The sequence below is a fragment of the Rhopalosiphum padi genome, chromosome 2 (assembly GCF_020882245.1).
Source record: "Rhopalosiphum padi isolate XX-2018 chromosome 2, ASM2088224v1, whole genome shotgun sequence".
In the NCBI taxonomy this organism is placed as follows: Eukaryota; Metazoa; Arthropoda; class Insecta; order Hemiptera; family Aphididae; genus Rhopalosiphum; species Rhopalosiphum padi.
In genome coordinates this window covers 49,452,534-49,476,399 of record NC_083598.1, presented here as the reverse complement: position 1 = coordinate 49,476,399, position 23,866 = coordinate 49,452,534, and the positions used below count along the sequence as shown (strand labels likewise).

Here is a 23,866-nt window from a genome sequence, read left to right as displayed (position 1 = left end):
CTTACGAACGGTAAGTTTTTCGGTTCTAACTTCTATACCAACAAACTTGCTAAAATCTCTTACGAATTCAATTTTTTTTTTAATGCTGTAATTCGGCATCGGCTTCGGCTATCCAGTATCCGGCATCAGGCGTGCGTTTTGAACTGATTTTCTGCATTCATGATTTATGATTTTATTTTAACATATTCTTAGTTTGGACATCGAACCGTCGACATGGCCGAGTATCTGGCATCTATATTCGGTACCGAGAAGGATAAGTAAGCAAAACCATTTCAACTGGCTCGTACAGTTGTCGTTACATTTGTTTTAATACGATTTTAGAATTAATTTTAAAAAGTGAAGTGGTTTGTTTTTGAATGCGGTTATTGTAAAATTTAATCACCTAGTTATGCATTGTTATAATTATCACCTTTTTTTCCTTCTAGGGTCAATTGTTCATTTTATTTTAAAATCGGCGCTTGCCGTCATGGTGATCGCTGTTCAAGAATACATAATAAGCCCACTTTCAGTCAGGTGAGTTTTCATTTAAATATTCTCTTAAGTCTATAAGATAAACAATTTAATTGTTACACATTAAAATTTAAGTACTAAAGTATTATAATTATCAAGTTCTCATTTATAAAAATATAAATGTAACTTTAAATGATTTGCCTAATAAATAATCCTACAATAAAAATGGTTGTGTAGATACTTACCTAATTATAAATGTGTAATACAATTTCAATAATATAATAATTTTAAACAAATAGTCAATATTTTCAATTATGGTCAATAATATATAACTAAAAAAAAATTGTATATTATACATATTTTAGTCATATTCTCAAATTGAAGTCAATTTTTTTTAAAAATGTGCACTGCAATTTGATTAGTATTTAACCGTTCACGTAATATTTTTTTGAACAGTTTTCGATTTTGAGCATTTTGTTTTGGACTCTCCTATAATTTGCACGATCTGCCGACAATTCATTTTTTATTTCGGTAACTATAATATTATAATATGATGACAGACAGACCGTGGCACCGTGTTCTGAATTGTTTTTATCGTAGATGTATAATCATTTATCATTGAATCCAAATTTAACATTATTTGTGGGGAAATAAAAATTGTATGTATGTATGTTATAAATTTTATTATATGCAATGACATAATACTAATAATTAAACTAATTTGCAAAATATCATATGTATGGGTGGGGTTATTATTTCAGGGAGTAAATTTCCTGAGTTATTTTAATTAATTAAAACATTTTTTTTTTTTTTTGAACAATGTTAATTGCCATCATATCAAGTTAAGCATGCCTCTAGATTTTTCCATTAATATATTTATCTATTAAAAAATATAATGTATTATTTTTTAAAAAAAAGGGTATTATGTAATCTAGAAATACTATGACACATAGTTTTATTATACATTAAAAGTATAAAAAAATTTGTTTTAAATAAAAATGATTGATTATTATATTATACTCTTTTATAGCAATAAATATGTGTATTTTATACTATAGGTATCTATAACATTTAGAATTAAATTCCTAGAAAACAACCTCTTGCGAGAATTGCAATACTTTCAATAATATTGGCGTTTTATAAGTAATTAAAGTTAATTGTTATAGAATTTCAGACAACTGAAAACTCACATTATTTAATATAGTTTTATTAAATTCACTATCAACTTACACTTTAGTTTTTTTGTATTCCAAAAAATATGTAAACCATTTTGCTAGGTGCTATATTAATTCATAAATTCTTTAGTAGATTAGATCTATAGTTTTGTAAATTTTATACAAACATAAATTACCTGAAGATGCATTGGTTAGGTCATTCAAGCAATCTTAAAGGGATCTCTAAAAAATCACTTCTAACCTCTTAAAAAAAAATTAATTTTTTTGTTATTTGGTCACAAATATCTTTACTCATAGTTAATATAATTTATTATTTATGTCATTGTTATAACTTTTAAAATATATCTTTGTTTTTCAGACTGTACTATTGCAAAATCTTTACGTAAATCCACAAAATTCGGCAAAGTCTGCTGATGGATCACATTGTAAGTAATAATAATTAACTGAAACGCCATAGGTTCCTGACGTATAAGTGAAAAAATAAATATATTACTTTTTTAATGTTAAGTAAATTTTTATAATATATTCTTTAAACAAAGATTTTAAAACAATGTTTTTATAAATTCAGATTGATTAAATCGGTAATATAATTTAGCTGTAGTATATATCTTTGAATAATAATATATTGTTTTATTATTGATTGGTTGTGTTCCAAAATCATTTTTGATTTAAAAACATTTTCATTTGGGTAGAAATAATTAAAAAATAATTTTTAAGAAAGCTTTTTCTCGTAAACAAATATTACAAATACATGCTTAACAATTAATAGTAGCATAATTGATATTTATTGATTTTTAAATACAAAATCAACTGGTGAAAAATGATTTTATTATTATTTTAATTATAATTTATAATGTACTATTATAAATAAATAATAAATTTTCAATTAATATTAATTAAGTTGTCTAGCTATACTACGTAATTATTAGGTTTAATTTTTTACTTTTATGTTTACAGTCGTTGTCAAATATCTTGAAAGAGTGTACTCTTTGTAGCTTGAAGACTCTGCTCTAGCTTGAAGACTACGACTCGTCAGTGTTTTTAAAATTTAAATTAATTTTTTTTTAATAGACATTTTCATTCTTTATTTATTTAAAATAACAATAGAAAAATTAATTAATTTTACTAAATCAATTCAGGTTGTCTGTTATAGGAATGAATATGGATGTTTGCATCAATATGGGATTTTGACCAGTTTAAACAAAATATGTTGTTTTACTACTCCTTCAAGATATTTGATAGATGTTATCTTTATTTTTTAAATACCTATGGAGTTATACTATGGTAAATTATTTTTTCAATTTAGAATCTGTCCCAAAATTTGATCACCATTAACATACCTTATTATATATATAAAAAATTCATAATTTTTTAATCTTCTTAAGTTATAATAAAAATTATCAGTTTGGTTTTCGTTTGCGTCTGTTTTAATATATATCATTTGAATTACCCATGTTCAATTTTAGATTGTGATTATTCACCACAGATAAACTTACTTCAATGATTAGCCACTTTTTAATAAAAGAATTCTAATAATACAATCATCAGCTTTCTGAACACTAAATGGTAGCTGGTAAGTTAACTATGCTACCAAAATTAAAATGTTTAGAGAATTCAAAATTTTCATTCCTTTTTGAATTTTACCCCATCAGATTGCTGGTTAATACGTGGGAAGATCAAACCTAGAGCGATATCAGAGTGACCCTCAATTTTCTTTTTAGATAATTATTTTGTAAAAGTGCATTTCATTATCATAATATGATAAATGCCATACCTATACAAATATAATATATGATTAAATAAATTCATATGGAAGCCAAATATTCTATAATACACTTAAATATTTCAGATGAAGATTGAGTATAATACTTATAGTATAATTATTAAATTACACAATATTAGGCTTTAGATACAATAATAATAATAAAAAAAATATAAATTTCTCATTAAATTTTGATAAAATTGAATCAATTATCATGTTATACATAATATCAATGATAGATTTATTCAGTTGTTCAGGACTGTATCTATTTATTCAAATTATTTATATTTTTTAAAAATCAATCAAAGAAAATTGCCTACAATAAAATAAAATAATGCTCAATTGTGTTTATCAGCTGAGTTATAATAATTTTATAATAAGTCTAAAATTTGAAATTTGTCTAAAATACGTTGGTCACTAGACAGACATATGTTTTCAATAATTAAATTATAAAAAAATCTAAAATAATATTTGTCTCCTATTAATTAATTTTTCAACTAAAAACTAATTTATAAAAATATTAAAAATTAGGTTTCTTGTAATTATAGATAATTTTCCTGTATAATTTAAAAATAGGTTTTTTTTTACTGTAAACCCCTCCAGTAAGTCATATTGAAAGTACAAAAGCATGTTTTTATGCCATATTTTTGTCCTTTTAAATTATGATTTTATCATGGAAATTTTGTTTTGTAATATATATTAATATATAGTTATTGTACATAGTTTATACAATATTAAGAATATCTATGTATTGTAAAAATTTTACTATTCACTTAAATAGTAATACTATTATTAACACAATTTTCAATATCATGTTATGAAGGTTTTATATAAGTAATTTAATGGGCTTTTTGAACAAATATCTGTTGTTACTATTTGTTAATCAAATATTTGTTTTAATAATATAAACCAATAAATTATTTATAAAACATTTTAAAATATAGAAAATTGTATACCATTTTTGAAATAAAATAAACATTTTTTTTTATGTATGTATTTCTGTGTGTAGCATAATATACCTTATAACTAGTATTTATTTTTGTATTTTAGTGGTTTCAAATGTAACTGATGAAGAAATGCAAGAACATTATGATAATTTCTTTGAAGATGTTTTCGTAGAATGTGAAGACAAGGTATAAATCTCAGTTTTAAACTTTTTAGACTTAAACTCAAAATAAGAATAACTATATAATAGATTCAAGTTTAAGTTAAAATGAATAAACTTGTTATTGTTCGTATATGTTTTTAGTTTTTACCTAAAATAATTGTGTATTCTCGGATAATGAGCTTAAATTTTGTACCTATTTTATGAATTTGTATGTATTATATTTATTTTTACTTGTCATATTAAATTTAATTATTTGTATACATAGTATGGTGAAATTGAAGAAATGAATGTTTGTGACAACTTAGGAGATCATCTAGTTGGCAATGTCTATATTAAGGTAAAATATATTCTATACCTATTAATATTCAATATTTATTAGTATATTAGATATTTTTTTGAGCCCGATAAATTTTTATGAAACTAATTTTTTTTTTAAATAAGTAAATTTAACTATAACATAGACACATAGTTAATGGTATATCAAATGCAATATATTTTATATTTATATATATATATTTTTTGAAAAATATTAGTTTCGTCGAGAAGAACATGCAGAAGCAGCTGTTAACGATTTAAATAACCGATGGTTTGGTGGACGTCCAGTTTATGCTGAATTGAGCCCTGTAACAGATTTCCGAGAAGCTTGTTGTCGTCAATATGAAATGGGGTAAGAATAGATACCATAAATAAAAAAGTTAAATTGGTTTATAATGATTAATGCCATTCTAATACAACTTATAAACAATATTTTGCTATTCATAAAAAACTATTTACAAACAATAAAGATTGTGTAGACACAACTTTAGTCATTACAATTATCAATTTTTATTTTTATTGTAAATTTTTGTGATAAATGTTAATAAAATATTGGTAATTTTTGGTTTCTAGAGAGTGTACGCGTAGTGGATTTTGTAATTTCATGCACTTGAAGCCAATATCCCGAGAATTACGTAAATATCTTTATAGTCGTCGATCACGCAGGCATCGTTCACGTAGTCGTTCACGTGATCATGTTGGAACTCGTAGAACCAGATCACCCTCTCCTAGACATGGTCATCATCGTGGTGGTGGTGGTGGTGGCGGCGGCGGGTGGCGGCGGTGGTGGTGGAGGAGGACGTAGAGATCGTAGATATTAATTATAATAATAATTATGTTTACACTGCAGCAAATAATTTTTTTCTCAACGTTAAATGGTTTACTATAAAACAATAATTTGATATTTTCATGTAATGTGTTTTAATTTTATAGATAAGGTAAAGTAAAAAAATAAGAACTTTATGACTAAAGTAGTTTGTTTATTTCCAACTATTAATTATAATAGCTGATAATAGTGCATTTATTTATTTTCCTGTTTTTATGTGTTACAATTTAATACAATATGTCATACATTATTTATTCTAATTATTTATAAACGCCTAGTGGTTTATTTTTTTTTCCGAAAATAACAAAATGCTATAAGAATTGTAATTTAATAATACTGACAATAAGGAAAAATCTATATCATTACTACATTTTTTAATTATATTTGTATACATGCCAAGTTATTCTGCGTTTAAATAAAAATGCACTTTAAAAATCTTATAGTTATGTAAAAAATGAATGATTTAAACATTTATGTTTTTGATTTTCTACTACTACTTGGTGAAACATGTGGTGTTTTTAAGCGAGTACAATTTATTCAGCTGTTTTAAATATTTCACTTCCCAATATTGGTAATTTAAGTACTGAAAATTGAACTAAGCATTTTCATTTGTAAAAATAATGGTGTCTAATCTACTAACCTACTGTCATGATGTATAATATAAATCAATAATTATTATTTTGTTTATTAAAGGAATAATATATAGCTTTTGAGTACTGTACAGTTAACATAACGTATATTGTATCTTAGATCTGAAAATAAAATATTGTAACTCGAGTCTTAGTTATGATAAAATTGTATAGTTACATTCTGTAATTCAATTTAAATTAAGTTAAGAAGAAAATACTAAGACTTAAGAGTACTTGATATGAAATGAGGTAGATATTATATTGTTCAGTTATATTATAATTTCTTACATTTCGGAACATTAACTTTAATAAATCAGTGGCAGATTTGAGGAGGGGTAATGCGAGATCGCCCAATTCCAGCTAAAAAATAGTCTCCCTCTCATTACTATTCCAGCATATGGCCCAGTTTAATAATATTTAACTAGTGTGGCAGTACCATGATTTGGTTCATATTTTTGGTGTTGTAATTTTTTTTTTATGTTGATAATTTAAATCCTCCTTTATTCCTCAATATCAAAATACATACTTCAGCTTATGAACATAATTATTGCCGATGTTTAAGACTAATAAAAAAAAGATTATTTTTGGCCAGTATAGAAAAAATATAGTTAGACCAAAATGCAATCTTGATAAATCTTAGGTAGGTACCTATGCATACACTAGTATATTATGCACAGTACTGCAATACGGCTGTATGTAAACTGCGACAATTTAATTTATGTACCTATATAAATATATAATATAGTACATATATGGATAGGTACTATGTACATACCGATACGACAACATATATAGGTATATAAATGCATCATATATACTTATATATTATTATGTACATAATATATAATTTAATTAATATGTTATGTTGGTGAAAAATTTGTTAGGAAAATCCAAATTTGTTTTTAAGCTTTAACGCAATATACTAAAATAAGTGAGGAGTTTGTGTATTTGTTATTGAATATTCATGATCATCGATCGGGGTAATTTCCGTATATTTTGTATAAGCAATTAAATATTAATAATAATACCAGTCTTGTTCCTAGGATGAGTCTAGAATCTAGATCAGTTCCGCAACTAGGTTTTGTAGGGCCCTGGTACCTTTATAATATGTTCATAGATAAAATCTTTGTTTGCACTATTGTAAATTGTTTCTACATACTACATGGTTTCTAGAAAGTTGAAATCAACCTTTATAACCGAACTTGTTTTTGTTACCTTATGATATGAATACTGTTTCTATATATATTTACATTACTTATTCAAATGGCCTCATTTATTAGGTACACTAACACTATACTACAGAGTATAGTCACTATAGCACCCAGTCAGGTAATTTAAAAATTAAATTCAAACATAATATAATAATAATAATACCTTATATATTATTATTATTATTTTTTTTATATAAAATATTAGTGATGTGGATTTTACGTAAAAAAAATGTTGGTAATTTACCAAATAATTTTACCGGTAAATTTGATAAATTTGTATTAAAATCAATTAATATAGTGAACTAAGTGAACCTATTAAATTTGTTCTCATTGTTCTCAATACCTTTTATGTAAAGAAGGCAAGACAAATATAAAATAAAGCATTAGTATTTAATCTCTTTATTAAAAATAACAATTAATAATTATAGTTTTCTATTCTTTGTTTAAGTAAAAATAATTAATAAAGTAGATATAACAAATAAAAAACATCTTATCAGTCATTATTATAAAATGTAGGTAAATCGTAAAATTTTACTAGACTCGCATCACTATAAAATATATGAACGTATGAATAAATGAAGTAATATTCATAAAATACTAAAACTATTATACATACCTATGTGTAGTTAAAATTTAAAATATGTTATACAAAATAACATTTATTAACAAAAAATTGTTTTTCTTGTCTTTTGATTAACATAATACTCAATAATTTTATTTACATTATGGTTTTTATTGCAGTTTACTGCCTACTTTCAAATTTACACTTACGACTTCTATAAATGTCGGAGCCCCAATTTATTATAAACTAAGTCCCCTTAGTGGTGCTGAGTACCCAAGCACGGCACTAGAATTTTTTTCAAGTGGGGGCAGAGTGGGGCAAATATTTTTTTTACATGGGCTAAGGTTTTTTCAGCAATTAATGAGATTATTTAAATAAAATATAAATATTTTCGTATCATATATAACATAACATAATATAGCTATTAGCTATATATAATACAAACTTTTGAATAGTTTAAAATGTTTTAAGAATAATGTTAAATATTTTTTATGTACCTTATGTAAGAAAATTTTTATTCACAGACCTTCAACAACTATATTAACAATGATGTACAAAAATAACAATTTCTTTATTACTTTAATATTACATACCTTTATTGTAAATGAATGATTATGTTTTTTACTTACATTTCATAAATATAAATTAGGTAAAGTAATTGTGTTTAGTAATGAACAGATGAATTTGTTTGAATCAACTTTAATGCAATGCTTTGGGATATATTTGTTTGTTTATTTTTATCCAGTAATTACTACTCAATAAAGGTAATAATAAAAAAAATAAAAGATTTTTTCCTTATTTTACAAATTTCAAAACATATATTATTGAAATTGTAGTAAATTTTTCCTTATTAGACAATACTAGTAAGTTAATCCATAATAAAAAGACCAAAGATGTTATTTGTTCAAACTTTATTAATTCAATTATTATAATTTATAATAAATTCAATTTATTTCTCAATTTATATGAGTTTTATGACTTAATTATATCGTACCTATTTTTCAGTGGGGGGCTAGAGCCCCCCTTGCCCCCTTGGCACCGTGCTTGTGAGCACCCCCGGTCCCCCCGTTAGTCGCGGCACTGATCTAGATAATAATAATAATATATGCTCATAGGCGTTGTTTGAGAAAAAAATTTTAATACAATATCAATATTATAGTACAATATATATAAATTTAATTGTTTAAATATTAAAGAAAATCTATCTATTTGCTTAAAATTGAAGTATCATAAAAATCCAATGTAAAATCGTAAGAAATTAAGAACACATATAATGTTCTTAACTTCAAGTTTTATAATAAGTCAATTCACTCTAATAATAATTCTTGCATAATGGTGGACGTTGGTTCTTCTGAATGCTAATTTAATATATTATTATGTTACGTACGACGTACCTACAGGTCAGAGAGCGAAAGCAAATAGTATAGATATCATTTTTTGTGGGTATACCTAGTCAGGCACATATACAGGGGGGCTTGGGGTTCATCCCCCCCCCGAAATAATTTCGATTAACGAGGAAAAAATTGTTTTAATATGTTGCGGCACAATTTGTATTGCTAAATTTTATAGCCCCCCTCCCCCCACCAAAATTTTTTTTGTGTACGTGCCTGTACCTAGTACCTAATCCTAGCCTAGGGGCTAGGACTCCTAGTAAAAATGTCAAATACCAGAATATGAATTATATACAAGGACGTATATTATATAGGTACGCCATAAGGCATAAATATACCTATTTTTCAATAAATAAATTCAATACAATAAATTATATCATAATCATACATATATATTTTTTTTAACTTAAATAACAATAATATTTTAATCAACTCTTTTTTCAAAGTAATAATTTTTATAACAACTTGCCATTTTCTTACCATTTAAGTAAGTATAAATAAATTTTAGATAAAAAAAAATTATAGGATGATAACAATTTTATAACCAAATACAGTTGGTTTATTTACACAAATAATATTTAGAAATGTCGTATAGGTATTAAATTAATATTACATATATATTTATTTATAAAATTTTTATATAAACTGTATACATTTTCTCCTTGAATTTACTGACGGATACATGACATTAAATTTGTCCGTTCATCTTCTCTCTATATCGTACGAGTGTATGTACTATTAAATCGTTATTTTATTTAGTTTCAACCAACTATTTTAATATTTTATTCACAAAATAGATAATCAAGATTTTTAACATTTAAGTTGACAGTACTTAATGTAAGAAGAAAAATAAACATTTAAGATAAATGTATCCTAAAGGGCATTTTTAATTGTATTTATATTCATATCAAATAATTTGATAAAACTAATGTAAAAAAAAATATACATTTATAAATAAATAGGTATTAACTTAAGTACCTACCTAAATAACATTAAATTAACTGTATAGATGTTAATAATTTTAGTTTATTCGAACATATTAATTTTCTCACAAAGAACTGGAATAAAATAATATTTAAAATGTATTGTTGTGAATTAAAACGAATTTCGAATATTATAAGTAGCGATAATGCGATATACATAAATACACAGAGTAAGATTTATACACATTTAATTGAATGAAAATAATATTTACACTTTTTTACACCAATTGTCTTAAAAATATTCGATATATTAATAGAATTAAAAAAGTTCTTATGAAAATTTGCAACACGATTATTGTTAAGTAGGTACATAATACATAATAACTATGACGAATCGTTAATACGATTTGTGTCACAATCATTTAGCTTATAATATTTTATTTTTCTTAGCGTTCAAATGTACAATATATGTATTATTATACCTATAGTTGAATATTATAATTTACAGTTATTATTAAGTAATGTATATTACAATATTGTAGAAATACAAGAATATAGGTAGAATATCTATTATAACATTGAATTATTAAAGTGAAAGTGACGGATATTTTTGGGATTTTTATTAGGTACTCTTTGGGCCTTGGGGAAGACATCTATAATTGTTAGAAATTGATAAATTTTATAGAGGATACTTTAAAACTTTGCAACATATCTATAGTAGGTATTTAAGCTGATATTATTAAAGTAGTGTATACCGAGTATTTCTACAACGAACTTTAGTACTTCACCATTTGGATAAAAAAACGACGGAGTAGACCAATAACGAATACGTCAAAATCATGTCCGTACATTTTATCTGTTGTTCTAATTGTTAGCTGCATATTATGTTGCTGTTTATAATGTAGGCACGGCACTTAACAATAAAAAAATGGGGGTATCATAATATTTCGATTTTGGCACAAAATGGTACAAAACCGTTGAGATAAATATTTGTTCAGACGATGTCTTTGTGGGAAATACCGTTGAGTATTATTTTATATTAAATTTTAGTCGTTATTGGAATAAAAATGTTAAGCCTTTCTTTTTTGAGATAGAAAAAAGTTTCTAAAATTTTGTTTTTGGCTCATACAACTGAGTATACCTTATCCTTACGAAGGACTGATGATAAAGTTCACGGTAGAAACATCCTACATCTCTATAGTCAAGTCTCGCAATTCGCAAGAATGCTATTTCTTACATGAATTATAATATGATGATAATCATCAGATGCGAAACACACTTGAATATTATGACTATTACGTGTTCGGGATTCTTCTGGGAGGACTACCTATACTTAGGATGACCAGATTATTAAAAAGAAAAACCGGGACAAACAGAATATATTTCATAAAGAAAAATTATTTTGGATAAAATAAATTTATAATTTATAAATTATAAATAGGTATTTTAATTAATAATATAAATTATGTAATTTTAGGATATATAATATTTTTAAATTTATTGTTAATCGTATTTGGAATTTGATTTTACTAGTTAGATATCATAAAAATTATATAAATTTTAACATAATGTAATATGAATTCAGAATATTAACGCATTAATCCGGGAGACATATTGAAATCCCGATAAAGATTTTCGGGATGACAGAAGAAACTTTTAAAAACCGGGACAATCCCAGAAAAACCGGGACGTCTGGATACCCTACCTATATTCTGTATTATCAGTTAGATACACATAATATCGCGTGTATATACTATTTAGGTACACGAAATAGAGCCTTTGACATAAATTGCGCATGAGTATAGTTGTAAGTTGTAAAGTCTAGACAAACCGTCAATTAATATCGCGGGTCGCGATAAAATATATCGTCATCGTTGCGTTTTAAGTTTTAACGTATACTATACCTATATATGTAGATAGATACATCAAAGTTTAATTATAATGTCGTTGGAAATTTCACGCGTGAAATATTTTCGGTGACGAAAACGATTAATGTTTCGATAACATACGATACTACGGTGAATATCCTTCAGTTCACATTTGTCGGTGTCGAAACGTACATTGTTCGAAAGTTTTATTCGACCATTGAATATAATATTGTATGAAGGTAACACGCATTTTAATTTCTTTATTTTTCCAACGTATGTATGGGTTACAACTGGCGGCCTACGAACACTCTAAGACGGCGTTTAGGGGTGTCATTACATTGCTATAATATTATATTATAGACTGTATAGAATGACTGCGCGGGGTTGATATTATACAATATATATATTATATCATATACAAACAAGTAAAAATAACTTTAATAGTCACCGACGTGTGTAACGGCGTAAAATAAAATAAATTTACTCCAATCCTCCGTCTCTAAGTATATAATATATAGCCGTCTTATCGCTATATCATTATGCACAGACACGAATAATGTATAGGTTACATGTAGTACATACAATATACATAATTGGGAAACTCTTAACATATACCTATGTACCTACACACACACACACACACGACAATATTAAAAGTGTTTGGGAATTTCGACTTTCGGCGCGTTGGAGAAACAGGTGGTAGTGCAAGTTGTCGGCCGTACACGATCAGCATCCCGAAAGATTCGTCACAAAGTCATCTATATAATAATATTAGGAATGTAATGATTCGGCGATCGACGAGCACATCTATATATATATTATATATATTGTATGCATAATTAGGTGGCGTAGTGATCGCTGTGCAGGTGTTTCGGACGACGACGACCCGTCATCACTGTCTACTGCACGGGCCCGGAGAATCAACTGGACAGCACCAGGCAGCACAGGGTCAGCAGCCACCAGCCGGCCACGCAGCACACCAGAGGGCCCGAGTTGCCGTCGTGCACCGCCGCCGGTTGCTCTCCTGTGAACACGAGAAAAACCGTCAGTCAATAAGAGTGATCGTGATATTACTATAATATATTATACAATATAGGCACGCACGACAATGCATTTTAATAATAATATTATAGGTACAGGTCATTGATAATAATATATTATAATTTTTACACCTCGGTGTCGAGATTAAATAGATCCGATTCATCCGGACGAGGAACCGACGACTTGGTCGGTATTATAAAGTTATCATAATAATAATATTACATCGGCCATTAGTATCGTATACGATACACACAATGCACTTACACAGATATGATATATTTATGTTAAAGATGACTTGACGTATTATATTGTACATCACTGATTCCGCGGGTAACCGTGGCATCTATTATAATATTATACTTAATAATTTTAGTTTAAACATTAAAATTCGAAGAAAGGAATATTTTCGAGATAAAGTCACATATTCTTTTTGTAAAATATTGTTTAAGGAAGAACTTATAATATAGTACTTACAATAAAACGTCAAACGCTGAAACTTCTTTGTTAAAAATATTTTATACGAGTTGTATAATAACACTACATTATTTTGAAAGTATTTAAAATATTTTTCTCTTTAAATTTGGAATCGGTGTTAAATTCTACATTATAGGTACCCTATTCTATAATATATTCTATAAATTATAATAATATTGTAAACGCAAATAGGTCAGATAGGAGACATACATGAAAATATATACGAATACATTGTTATCGACCACATTCGAGTCGACACATGGTAAAAAAAAAATGTTTATTCTATAAATCACATACGTTATCGGCGGCTACGTGCATGGTTTTTTGAATGGTATTTATATTGTCATACCTATATATCGAAAAAGTTTTGGACTCGAGTCCGCACAGAAGTAACTGTTGTTATAATAAAAAAAACACGGTTGCATATCGTCCGGTGTCAACAATAGTAACACGTCTATGCCAATATAAGTGTCGTCATCATTTTTTGATTACAATTATAATGACTATAATAACTTATTACTGATAAGTACATTCCCTGACATTTGAATTTTCTGGTAGGTATCTGAACTATCTAAACAAGTAGATAACCTTATACAGGTATTCAGGTTTATATATTTGTATACATCTTCTTGTGTATATAATTTCACAGATCATTATATTAATAATATACCTATCATCATCTAAATTTATCTCAATTAGGAAAATATTAAACGTGTCACTATATTATGGTATACATATATTACTACGTGTGGTTTTTAATTCGAAATCAATGTATTGCTAAAAATTGGTTTCACCTTTATCAGACGGATTAAAAAAAATTAATTTTGTTTTCCAATTAATTTTAGAGAAAAAAAGGCTTTACACGCTCGTACGATTAATTTTAAAAACCTGTAAAATAAAAAACCATCAGCTTATATTATATTAATTTTGCATGGTTCAAACGATTAAACTTTTTTCGGATATTTAATGTAAAAAATAATAATGAATTACGATGAAAGTTTTTGTACATGTACCTATATGTCAAAGTTTTAAATAAAAATTCATTGTACGATATAAAATATACATCTATCTAATAATTATTGAATATTAATTTACAATTACGCCATTAATTGTATTAGATAATACCTATATTAAGAGTACAAATTTGGTATTCGGAATTTTTAAATGAAATTTTAATTATTTATTCATCATTCATTAATTTACTTTAAGTCTACCTATTGCTGTGTCATAATCACTTTTATTCAAATAATATATGTGTCTGCCATTACTCAAATATATCTGTAGTATAATTATTATACTATCCAATTAAACTAAATTTAGTGTGTTAAATTTTATATTCTAAACGATACATTGAAGCTTTTGATTTTATTATAAATTATAATGTGAGATAAAAAAAGAGCAAAGTCTTATTTATTGGAAATTGGACTTAAGTCGTATGGTTTTATACGATTATTAGTTATAGATTTAAATATGGATAATACTGTGAACAGCATTAAGCTCATAAATATAATAATATTTAGATAATATACTCACATAATATGTTACGGCAACAGTAGATAATAAAATAATCGATTTTGTTATTGCCTAATACTGGATGACATGGAATTGAAATTGTCTGCGCGGGTACATATTTTTTTTATCTAAAGGAATCATATTATGGGATAAGCATATATGTTAAAGAAAATGGTCTAAATTTAACAAATCTGATCATCAAGATTTGGTTGAATATTCAATCTTCAAGAAAGTTTAAAATTAATTACCTGAATTCAACGAATGACATATAAATATATAATTAAGTATGTTGACAATTCTAGGAATGTATATATTAAAATAATTTTACGAAATAAAACAGATTCAGAATTAATAAATAGATACGTACTGTTTTAACTTTTAATCATGTTTCGTACATTTAAGGAGTTTATTTGATTACAGAATGAATCACTGAGTTGGAAATAAATAACTCTGTTGTGGTTATTAAAACATAAAAAAAAAAAAAAACAATTTAAAAAATATTAGCTTTTAAAATGAATAATTAATTAAAATCATTTGCACATTTAATTGTGTAATTAAATAAAATTCAACTCTCAGGAATATGTTTCTTTTTAGTTTATTGTGGATTCTTTTTTTTTTTTAAAGTTTTCTAACTTTTTATGTATAGGTTAGGTACTTATAACTTATTTAAAATTATGTACAATCTATGCAAACATAAATAACCCAATTACTATTTATTACATTTTTATTTCATGAGTTTCCTTAAAGTAAACGTTATTAAGTACTGACGTAGTGACGTTAAAACTTAAAATGTTATATCATAAGACGCAATACATAATTAGGTATAACCGGTATAAAGATATATTATTTTTATGATCCCAATGTATTAATTTAGGTTGAACGTTTGAAAATCGACAGCATAAAACCATTCCGGTAATAAATGCACTTAAAAATATGTAGGTAATAGATATATTAATTTCCGACTTCCGTGGTTATTCTCAGATCTTTCAAGAAAATATAGCGTGAAGAATGAAAACTATGGGCTGGAGTTGGACGGTCGATGGGATGATATGATGATAGCGTAGTAGGTAGGTACATACATTAAGTGCCGGAAGTTTTTTCAAGAACCTTATAGCTGTTCGCTCGTAGAAATCATAAAGTGATATCTAAATTATAGGTAGCAATGTAGGCATGTAGCGCACTAGTCGTTACACGAGATGATGTTTCAAAAACGATCGTGCGAAACGTTAGAATATCAAGTTAAAAATATCTTACCTGTAACTATAGTCCACGGGTATGTAAATAAAATATGTCTGTGTTTATAACTTCGAATAGTGAACTAATTTAAATGATATACGCATGCCATACACGATATTATTATGTAATAGTTCTGCAGAATATTATTTATTTATTCCATGTAATTCACTCGGCCTTTCATATGCAAGTATATATATATATATATATAATAGTAATAATGTATATAGCAATGAAAAACGATTTTTATAATATTCCCTCTTGTCACTAACCTTGACGAGCGGACAATTTTACATACACATAATATTATAATTTAATATATAACAACTACTGATTATTAATAGTCAAAATGCATTTAAATATTTAATTAGGCGTTATGCCTTTTTTTTATTAATTATAAAAGTATGAATGTAGCAGCTCGAAAGAGATAAGTGTAGTACAAGTATGTTAAAAATAGCGTCACACATTGTTAATTAATCGAAAATTGAAAATGTCACGATTTCAGATGTAATCAAGTTGATAAAATATCTATCGATTTACCTAAATTTAAATGATTGTTTTGAATTGTCAGGACTTTAATTTATATAAAACGATGTTTTTAATTTTTGTACTAAAATACATCTAAGGTGTAAACCAAAGTTTTCCGTGACCAGTAAAGTATACGAACACAATTTCATATTTTAAATAAAATAATATACCACGTTCGTTTGTGTCAATAACTGTCAGTATTTAGCGTGACCGTGTAACTAATAAACACACAAATAAAACATTGGTATAGTATTTTTTTTTAAGATGAAAAAATATTTAAATAGGTAAGTACTATCTACTAAATACTGTGTAGTGCAGTAAAGTCTTATGGTATAGGTGCCTACGCATAGAATACTCAATAGCTCTGAACTCTTAATGGCTTTTTATTGTCAATAACAGTGAAATTATTCTTATTTATTCCTATTTTTTGTAATAATTTTTTTTCTTAACTTAGAAAAAACCATTTAAACGACATTTTTTAACTGAAATTACTTTAGAATATTCAAAGGTATTTACATTAATTCGGATGACATTTTGCGTACAAAAAATAAAAATACTGATATAAAATTAATTCCAAGAAAATTTTGTGTTCTTTACAATATTACATTGTTAAGAAAAGTAAAATATATCATCTTATATTAATGTAACGGGAAAATGGAATAATATTATACGTGTATAATTGAAGGAAAATAATATTAAAATAATATATTGTTAATTGGAAAAAAATCATTATTACCTACCTATAAATAATTATAATATATTTTTATTGTTGTTTTTATCTCGAAACCATTTGCGTATTACAATTCCGTCATATGATTCGATTGAAAACGAAACTCATTTTATTAATAAGTACTTGGAAAGAACGAACAGATAAACCTATTATTATTATTATTATTATATAGATTATAGAAGTTTAAATTTGAAAGAAATTTTGGTGGAACTAAAGGTTTTGTTTTTCACTTTGACTTGGTTTGAAAACAATAATTAGTACATCGATCCGTTGGGAATTTTGTTGTTCGTTTATTATAACATTTAAAATATATTATTATAAAAAGAAAATCAATTACTATAAAGAGGTTTTTTTTTAATTTGTTGTCAGCTTTTGTTTTCATAGAGATAAAAATCCCGTCCAGTTATATTATTGTCGCTGTCCGAAGACATGGTAAATAAACTGTAGTGTAAACACTTTATTATTATTATATATTGACATTTCGTATATTATTGGTTTAGCCGGCACCGGCCGATGGGAACGCTGACAAATAATATTATACTAAAACAGTGCGGAGATGGGCTTCGATGTTAAAATATGACGCACAAACCTTTGTATAGCTATTGCATAATACGCATTACTACATATAGTATTGTCGTGAGTCTAAGGGCGAGGAACAAATGCAAAAAATGTGAAAACAGTTGACGTTTGTGTGAATATTATTATTTGAAAAAAAATTCATGATCAGAGCATTGCGATTCGTAAGATATTATATACTATATCGTTGCGATTTTGCCACGTTTGATGTTCGGTGGGCTGCGTTTTATATTATATTTATTTTCGACTGGTCTGCAAAAAAAAACGGTATGATAACAATAATAATAATAATATAGTTTAACATTCTAACGACTTGCCACGTTTTGTGTAATAAATTTCATTGTGTTTCAACGGAGTAGTCCATGTATAAATATAATATATAAATATTAATAGCTATATCGTCGTGTCTAGAGTCTAGACGCCCCGCGGCGACCATCGATTCCACCGTCCACACAATAATTCCGTATTATCCTTTTAGCAGTAAACACTGCTCATTATTTCGATAAGTGTTTATGTTTTTGAAAATATTTGTCTTGTATAATTCGAATTCAATACAAAACGATATTTTGAAAAAAAAATCAATTTATGTTTTATTATTTTATATTATATAAATATTGTTTTAAATTGAGTTTAAAATGTATTGTGCGAAGTGGTGTATCATAGCAACTCACGGGTTAGGTTAGGTGGTGTCCTGTAAAATGTTAGACTACTACTATACTCTGTTCATCTAAATTTCAAATATTTGTAAACAATTAATTAGGTCCTACCTATTCGTTTGAAATTTAATTTTTACACGACAATATTCTCAGAAAACGCTGTGCATAGGGAAATGACACTAAAAATTAACGCGTTCGTTCAAAATATTAAAACCTAAAAGATTTGTAAATAACGGTTTTAAAGTTAAGTAGTAAGTAAATAACCAACTATAACAATTAATTGTCTTGTCGGCCGTAGCAATCAGTATATTATATAGTTTATGTAGCGGAAAAGTGGTACGATGGCGGTAGTGATGACCCTCCTGTGAGAGGAATACGAAATGTTTGATACGAAACCCGAGTTGAGAATCGCAGCTGTTAAATCTATTATAATTTATAATTTTTGAAACATACAAATTCAACAGAATTTTATGTAGTGATGTGTATGTAGATTTAGCTTCTTGGCATTTGTAAAAATGATATTTATTTATTTACTATCTACCTAGGTACTTATACACAAGGCGTGCGCAGACCTGGATTTCGGGGAGTGCCTACAATTTTTCGGGCCCTTTTATTGATTTGGGTCCTCTTTAACAAGACATGTACATATTTTAATAAATTATAATGCATGAATAAACAATACTTACATTATCACATATTAATCAGTGGTATTACTAGTACTAAGTTATATTATAATATTTCATTAATAATACGATCTAAAATATATTTTCAAGATAATTGCAATATTTATTTATTATTTTTACTTTTGTAGTCAATAACATCATCTAGCTGTTATAATCATAAAAAGTTGTATCACGCAAATTTAAAATATTTTGGACGTTGTATTATTTATTTTATCCCGAAACATAATTTTTTTTTTTTGCTACATATTTTAGAAAAAATACTATTTTTATTCTAGTAGCATTAGTTAAAATACGGACCCATATATATGCTATAGGACTTAAATTGTAGGGTCCCAATTACACGTCGGGGGGTGCCCAGGCACATCCGGAACCCCCCGTGTGCACGCCTATGCTTATACATACCATCTGAGAGTGTACGCGGCGCGTCATTAATTTATCGATAATTATATACGCTAGAAAACAAAACCGAATAAAATGATACGACCGTGTTTCAGTCGGTATAGTTGTTTCAACATTATCTTACATTTTATTGCTTGTATATCCACGTCAAAATGGCTTCATGCCAAAATGCCCTAGATCAAATGCCATGCATATCCCTATACCGCAGAGAGAGGCATCGTATCAGGTTTACGCGGATGAACTGCAGTGGTCCACCGCGTACTGTATTTTTATACATGAGTTATATTATATTGGTATACTAATTAGTGATTATTAGTAAAATGCTTATAATATACTATTCGAATGAGGGAATGTTTCGTTTTCCATTTGGCAGTGAACGACTGTTACCGTAATCGGTACCTTTTGAAAATGAGAATATAATAACAATATAATATAGCATCGTTGCTGTTACCGATGTGTCTTTTAGTATCGACGGATAACCACGGATTTCGTTCCAAACGGTTGTAATATTAGGCAATCGAAAATATTTTTTTCTCTTAAATTGTCATCAGAAAATGTTCCGCGCGAAAACCTACTGGTGACTTCTCGAGGAATTTTGTAGATTCTTGGAAAACTTCCAGAAATAATAGTTTACTACGAGCCTTTGCGGCCGGGATAATGACAGGGCAGGAGACGATAGATAATAAATTATTTAGGTCATAGTATAACATTAGTAACTGAAAATCGTGATGCAGATAAATCAATTACTGATTTCTATTAATCATACTATCTGTGTGTTTTGATCTATTTAAAGCTGTCAATAATTTAATTCCAAACTAAACATATTAATATAATATCGTATATTCTTATCGTTTTATTTCAATATTTTACATTTAAATATAATAATGTTTAATAACAACCTCGTAGTTCGTTTTAAAGCTGTAGTGGTACAAACACTACAAACTATATTGTCTAAAATAACAACTACGCTACGCGCTACGGTGTTGTCGTTGTCTTTGTAATATCAAACTCGTTTTGTAGTGTACATTTTTTAATTGGAACTACAAAATATTCTCAGGCTACGAATATAAAATCGATGATACGTATTGCATTCTACTGAAACTCGTAATTAGATCGGAGGAACTCAATTTTCTTCCGAATTTCATACGTGATGTACTGTACATCGTTTGAACAGTTAAAAATCCAAATGCGTAGCGAATGCGGTACCCAAAAGTATGATCATCGTGTATGATGTTAAGCGAGTTTTATCATTAAATAGAATTAATGCTTTCTGTATAATTAAAAGTTTGTGATTGTGTTGTTCGTACACAAATTCACTATACAACGCATAACAATGATATTGCTCATAATACGATTTACTCGTATAATTTTATTGTACCGACCGATTATTCAAGCGGTATTAATAAACTTACAGGCGTTTTGCCGAAGTCTAATTTTTGTTGTAACGTTATATTATTCATACACTCCACACACTAATTGTGGGCGCTAATCGTGTACATCGTTACTGAAAACCCATTGCCGTTTATAGTGCGCCGCGTTAGTTATATATAATATTGTAAGTATTGTACAACATTGTTACACCGTACCGACGGTATAGTTTAGCGCTAACACGTGTTATAATAATATGTAATTTTATTGCATTTAGTTTACAAAATTATTTTTGAAACATCTTAAGTGCATTATTGTTTTTAATATTTTCTCATATAACTATCTTCCAGTGTGGTTTTTGAAAAAAAAATTATTCGTCGATTTTCACTTGTCGGTGCGTACAGAATAAACAAATTTTCGAGTTTGAAATCGGTTTCAATTTTTTTTTCATGTTTTTGTTATCGGTTTTTCAACTGCACCGTTTCTGACACAGTTTTAACATTAAAAGTCTTTAAATATGGGTTCAAAATCGATCGCAGTAGTGTCATTTTTTCTGCTTACGACTGCATGCGGTGGTCGGATCTGCGCTGCGTGATGTTAACGATTACAACAATAATATTATACGCCATATGACGTATATTATTATGGCCTTTGGATGTTCGTCGGCCGAGGCTATTATTTGTGACAGGTCGTCATCGGTGTCCCTTCCGCCATTCCATCATCATATTATTATAATAATATTATAATAACGTATTTTCTGGGTTGGCATGTCCGATTAATGGCTGACTCGTGCGATAGTAATAATATTTGCAATAACCGTGGCGTAGCAATTCTATCTGTTGATGCATTTGACGCGGATTGATTTCTGCAGTTGCGACACAACCAATAATTATAATCGGAAATGTTGCACCGGCGGTGTACGAATTCACCACGATATCCTCGACGCTACTATTATAATAGTACTAGAGCAGATCCTGTACTATGGTAGAAAATATATTACGCATAATATTGCACATGGTGTAATAATACACCGTACACGTCATACGCACGATTCTTCCATTAATAACAATATCGATCGTCGCGTAGCTTAGGTTTTATAGAATAAAATGTGTACCTGTATACGATGCCGCTGTATATAATAATATATGTATTTATAGGTAGTTTAATGATATAATATATATGTATACAAAGGTATCTTGTAATCCGAAAGGTGGCCTACAATAATAACGCGGTGGTTTTGTCAACGGGTGTGGTCGCGAAAACGGCTTACGCCGTTTCGTAATTAATTTCGTTTTTACCTCTGCGGCCCCCTCTCCGGGACAAAACACAATAATGCGCGGATGAGTTTGTCGCGAAACGAAAACGTCGTCGCCGTCGTCGAACTGCAAATATTTAGGCACGTCTACATATAGGTATATATAATATTGTATATGTAATCTACGCGGTTAGGTATATATATATTATAATGAAAATTCAGAAACGACCGAAAGCAGCACAGTTCAACAACCGTCATACCATCGTCATCTGTATCTACACGATAAATAACAATATAATATTATACATCGCCGTGATGTATAGTATGATATTATATTTTATATTATTATGTTTTACTAACATATTATAATACAACGCGTAAGCGGGTACGACGACATGACTCAGGGGCGGATCCAGACCAGGATAACAGGGGGGGGCGATTTTTAAAGGGCACACATTAATTTTGATAAAGTATTTATTTAGGTACATATATATGTTACTTTCCGCAGTCTCGTAGAGAACAAAAAAAATATATTTTTTAAAGTAATAGTAATAAAAAAATATATCACTATAATTGTGTTGCCCTTGAAGTATAATTACGTCAAAAACTAAAATCGGGGACTTGAAACTATTTTTTTTTGAGAGAAGCGATCGCCCCCCTCTGGATTCGTTACTGACATGACTATTTTTCGCTCTTTTATAATAACACAATCATATATACCTACTGTGCGGAATATAAAATACACTGCAGCTAAACACCGCAGATAAATAATAATAATATCATGCAAATATACGTAATATTACACAATATTATATCGTGTGCACGGTGTGCGCGCGGCCACTGTAGTTATCGATGAAAATTTTTCTCGACGTCTCCACGACTATACGTTACGCGTATTATCACGATTTCTCTCATATCGCAATCGCTATCCTATCATAATGTATTATTATTCGCGCGCGTTGTTCGTCAAATCGTCCGAAATCCACTTACCTACTACGCGGTTCGCCGATGGAAACGGTCGGATACCAAATTAATATAATTTTATTATACGATATAAGACATAGTCATCGCCAGGCTGCAGCCGCGAATTCATTATTCGTATTTTTACCTATACCAGCCACCGGGGTCCGTATTATAATGTAATTTATTATGTATAAATTAAAATAATAGGCTTCGCGATCCCTTTTGTCT

At 27.7% G+C, this 23,866-nt stretch overlaps 2 protein-coding genes across 5 annotated transcripts in view; one reads left to right on the top strand and one right to left on the bottom strand.

The window, feature by feature from the left end:
- The first annotated feature begins 51 nt into the window (after positions 1–51).
- On the top strand, positions 52–6,413 carry LOC132920511 (splicing factor U2af 38 kDa subunit-like). The gene is given in 8 exon segments (XM_060982959.1): positions 52–257; positions 426–513; positions 1,984–2,050; positions 4,438–4,520; positions 4,761–4,832; positions 5,029–5,162; positions 5,384–5,581; positions 5,583–6,413. Coding segments are annotated over 8 exon segments (735 nt in total). The 5' UTR covers positions 52–213; the 3' UTR covers positions 5,632–6,413.
- Positions 6,414–9,800: 3,387 nt separating this feature from the next.
- LOC132921626 (cell adhesion molecule 3-like) overlaps positions 9,801–23,866 on the bottom strand; it is a 410,858-nt gene continuing 396,792 nt past the window's right edge. For all 4 annotated transcript variants that reach the window (XM_060984754.1, XM_060984756.1, XM_060984755.1 and 1 more), the window contains one exon: positions 9,801–13,244. In XM_060984754.1, coding sequence (XP_060840737.1) covers positions 13,141–13,244 — 104 coding nt within the window. In that variant the 3' untranslated portion in view covers positions 9,801–13,140. The remainder of the gene's footprint in view (positions 13,245–23,866) is intronic.